The sequence below is a fragment of the Chiloscyllium plagiosum genome, unplaced genomic scaffold (assembly GCF_004010195.1).
Source record: "Chiloscyllium plagiosum isolate BGI_BamShark_2017 unplaced genomic scaffold, ASM401019v2 scaf_4402, whole genome shotgun sequence".
NCBI lineage: Eukaryota > Metazoa > Chordata > Chondrichthyes > Orectolobiformes > Hemiscylliidae > Chiloscyllium > Chiloscyllium plagiosum.
Window position 1 is genome coordinate 17,203 of NW_025212444.1, and position 4,381 is coordinate 21,583.

At 52.9% G+C, this 4,381-nt stretch overlaps 1 protein-coding gene across 1 annotated transcript in view; it reads right to left on the reverse strand.

Annotated features, from left to right (window-relative positions):
• Positions 1-4,186, reverse strand: part of LOC122547392 (integrin alpha-8-like) — a gene marked incomplete at its 3' end in the record, with an annotated part of 21,160 nt that extends 16,974 nt beyond the window's left edge. Inside the window, exons 1-2 of the mRNA XM_043686018.1 lie at positions 4,053-4,186; positions 1,806-1,936 (exon numbers count right to left, since the gene is read on the reverse strand). Of these exons, the coding sequence (XP_043541953.1) occupies positions 1,806-1,936; positions 4,053-4,066 (145 nt within the window). The remainder of the gene's footprint in view (positions 1-1,805; positions 1,937-4,052) is intronic.
• Positions 4,187-4,381: the final 195 nt, after the last annotated feature.

Consider the following 4,381-nt stretch of genomic DNA (forward strand, 5'->3'; position numbering starts at 1 on the left):
GGGTAGGAGAGGGAGAGTGGGGGGAGCGAAGAGCGGGGAGGGGGAAGGGATACCTGGGCATCGACGGCCTCTGGGCATTGGACAGGGACTATGTCCAGGGGCTGGGGGGGGGGGCCCTATTGCTGTTGACCCTCCACAGACCCACAGCAGCATGTCCCTGAGGTAGAACATTGCTGCTGTGTGCCCTGTGTGCCTCCACACCAGCTCCCTATGGGATGGGGGGGGCGGGGAAACCTCATGACGGTAATCTTGGCCGAGGCGAGGATTTCAACATCCATCGTGCCAAGACTTCAGACTCAAATATAAACTCCTTCCAACTTCACGTCACACATGAACTTTGATCTCCTTAGGGAAATAAAATTCGTTTGAGCTGCAACACTGCTCTTAATACACACAAAAGAAACAAAATCACTCGGTCTAGTCTCTGTTTCTATAAAGTGGAGACAAACGCCTCTCTCCCCCTGTGCTCGACAGTTCTGGCTCAGATCCATGCTTTTTTTTCCCCCCATAGTTAGCACAAAGACCTACTACAAGAGAATTCCCATTTGGTTTTCATATCTCTCTTCCACATGTTGCAATAATTTATTTTTTCAGAGAGGGCTAGAAAAAAAAAGTGCCTGGAGGGCAATGAAATGTGCAGTGGTTTGAGTGTAGACCAAACACAACCCCCGAGTCTGTTTTAGGTTTTAAAAGCAGAAAATCACGACTTGCTTTCTCCTTCAGTCAAGCTCATTCCCCGAGAAAACAGGACTAGGCCTCAGGCTCCTAACTTGGACTGGCTGACGCTTTGGGGTTCTGCGGTAACTGGCTCTCCCAGACAATTGGGTGACGTCACCTCATTGGCACAACACAAAAACTGGGGGGGGGGGGGGTTGCCCCGCTAAAGATTTGCGGTAGGCCGCTGCTCGAGCATGGGGTCCGGTTCACTGTCGCTGGGTCGGATTCCTGGGACCGCAAAGGAAAATGTGCGCCACTCTCTTCAGGAGGGAAAAAGATGGCGCCTCTGAGGAACCAAAACCAATCCAGGTGACCAAGTCCAAATTCCAATCGAACATCCGGCCAGAAAGGAGGAAGCTCAGAGCAATTGTGGGGCATTTGTCCCACAATTAACCTGAAGGACAGGTTAATGGGGAAGGTTAAGATGGTATAAGGGCCATTTACCTTTATCAATCACGGTCTAGATGATAAAAGCAGGGAGGTGAGGCTGGAGTTGTCCAGGACTCTGGTCAGGCCCCAGCTGGAGGACTGTGTGCAGTTCTGGTCCCCACACTCTAGGAAGGGTGGGATTGTGCTGGAGGGGGAGCAGAGGCGATTCACCAGCATGGAGCGGTTCAGCGGTGAAAGAGGGCTGGACAGGCTGGGGTTGTCATCTGTCGAGCAGAGAGAGAGTTCGGGGGTGGGCAGGGGAACGTGACCGACGTGGATAAGATTATGCGGGGCGGTGAACAGAGAATTTGGAAGTGAAAGGTTTTGGAGGGGGACTTGAGGAAAACGATTGTTACCCAGAGGGTGTTAGGTAGGGGGCGGTCAGGGGTGCACTGCCAAGGAGGGGAGTTGATGTAACAGTTCCTGGATGAGCAGTGGAAGATGAAGAACATTCAAGGCTGCGGGCCTAGTCTGGGAAAGTAGGATTAGTGCCAATGGGTCAGCACAGACTCCATTGACTGAATGGTCTTTACACTACGGCCAGAAGCTGAGTAATGATCCAATCTTTCAGCTCAAAGCTGAGAAGGACAGGCAAGGTGAGTGTGGCCCCCGGCCCCACAGAGAGGACAGCGCGTGTCAGATAAAACCGAAGCGATTACCTGTCAGATCAAAGGGGAGCTGCACGCAGTCGGTCCCATTGGCGTCCCAGGCACAGGAATAGACGGCCCCGGCCTCAGTTATGTTCGGCTGGCTGGTGTTAGCTTTCGGTGCGCCGACCAACACACTCGGCCTGAGGGAACACAAAGCGACACGGCTCAGAGGGAGCAAGCAGACTGCAAACATACTGCCCCCTCACAGTCCCTCCCCCGAGACACAGTGCAGCAACCAACACTCTGTATCTAACCCTGTCCTGGGGGTGTTTGATGGGGGGACAGTGTAGAGGGAGCTTCACTCTTTATCTAACCCCGTGCTGTCCCTGTCCTGGGAGTGTTTGATGGGGGGACAGTGTAGAGAGAGCTTTACTTTGTATCTGACCCCGTGTTGTCCCTGTCCTGGGAGTGTTTGATGGTGGGACAGTATAGAGAGAGCTTTACTCTGTATCTAACCCCGTGCTGTTCCTGTCCTGGGAGTGTTTGATCGGGGGACAGTGTAGAGGGAGCTTTACTCTGTATCTAACCCCGTGCTGTCCCTGTCCTGGGAGTGTTTGATGGGGGGACAGTGTAGAGTGAGCTTTACTCTGTATCTAACCCTGTGCTGTCCCTGTCCTGGGAGAGTTTGATGGGTGAAAGTGTAGAGGGAGCTTTACTTTGTATCTGACCCCGTGCTGCCCCTGTCCTGGGAGTGTTTGAAGGGGACAGTGTAGAGGGAGCTTTACTCTGTATCTAACCCTGTGCTGTCCCTGTCCTTGGAGTGTTTGAAGGGGACAGTGTAGAGGGAGCTTTACTCTGTATCTAACCCTGTGCTGTCCCTGTCCTGGGAGTGTTTCATGGTGGGACAGTGTAGAGGGAGCCTTACGTTCGGGTTAGGGGGCAGATCCCTGATATTGTAAATGTTGAATGTGCTTTGGCAGCGCCCACAGAGAGAAACAAATGAAGCGTTCAGCTGACTGGAGCTCCGATTGCAGTGTGCTGGCCTGACCATGCGGGTGGTATTCCCCTCCCTGAGCTGAGACGGAGTACGACACACTTTCACAACAACGTCAAGCCGGGAGAAAAGCATCCACGCTGTCAGACAGGCTGGCAGCGTTTGAGGGCAGTGAGAGATAGACCGAAAAGTGCTGGCTTTGCCCGCTGTGCCCACATCCCATTTCTCCTTTTTTGACAAAGGCAGTTGGCAGCCCCTCCCCTGTGTGGATACGGTCAACAGTGGCTTGCCAATAGCCCCTGAGAATCCCTCTGTCTCCTCAAACCGAATGAGAGACAAATTAGTGACAGCTCAATGTGGTGGCACGCCCTGCCCAGTGTCTGATTGTTCAAAGGCTTGGTTGCGGGCACAGTGCCAGTGCTTTGATGTTGAATATGTAGCCCTCAGTACTTGGCACCCTTGTTCCAACCCCTTGCGGCACAGCTATCTCCAAAGATTACACCCTTTTCATCTCTCTCTCTCTCTCTCTCTCTCTCTGCAGCCGGCAGATACAAATCATTTTTAAAGCAAAGGTCAATTTGGCGGGAGGGGGGGGTGGCATGCCAGGGAGCAGGGGCATCTCTCTTGGAGCAGAATTTCACCAAAGCATTTCTCTCACTTGCTGGCCAACGCTGGCATTGCGGGGCATGCGCAGGGAGTCCTGGAAAAGGGAGTGGTGCCACTGCAGTGCCCACACGACGGGCAGCAGGTGAGGCCGTGCCCACCTTTTATTCGCCCGAAAGATGAAGACGGTGCAGCCAATCAAGCGGCGAAAGGTCACCCCTCCCACCCCTCTCACAAACCACGTTGGTAGCCGATTCTCGCACAGCAAGATCCCACAAATGTTATCAGTGGACGAAGTTAAAAATCACGCAGCAACCTGGTGATAGTCCAACAGGGTTTCTTTGGAAGCACTAGCTTTCGGAGCGCTGCTCCTTCATCAGGTGGTTTCATTTACAACTGGGTCAACCCCAGGGCGACACTGGCACCTCCACATCGAAAGAAAGTTGAACAGAGAGTCCAACCCGGCCAATTCCCCACCCCCCACCCCCACCCACCCCCGCTATCCGAAAGCGTTCCTATCAAACCTTTTGTAAGGCTAAAGCGAATAAATATATTTACGAAAAAAAGACCTTTCGTAAGCCAAAATGGCGTAAAGCAAAGAAGTATCAAGTCTCGTAAAAGCAAAAAATCTTCTTCGGGTTTCTTTTCACCAGGTCGTAGTGCGGGTCTTTTGTAAAAGCAAAGTGGGTGAAAGCGAACTTTCGAAAAGTGGGGGTTACCTGCCCTGGCCCATCGTCAAGAAAGGCTGGTGAGAGACAGTCTGGCAGAAGGATCTAATCCTGTATCAGAGCGCACGCACTGTAAACGTGACGGCTGTATGTGCTCCATGATCTGGATTCATCAAAGATTATGACCCTCCCGATCAGCACATCGGGGACTGGATGGGAAGCTAGCCCCAAGCGCTCCCTCCAAATAAAACCGCTTCAAACAGCGAAACGTTGCATGGAGCCTTTCGCGCTTCTCAAACCAGGTCTGCTCTTCCGCCCAACCCACCCCTCGCCAATTCAAAACGGATCAGCAGGCGGTGGGGAGGGGGAGCAGTTGCTCA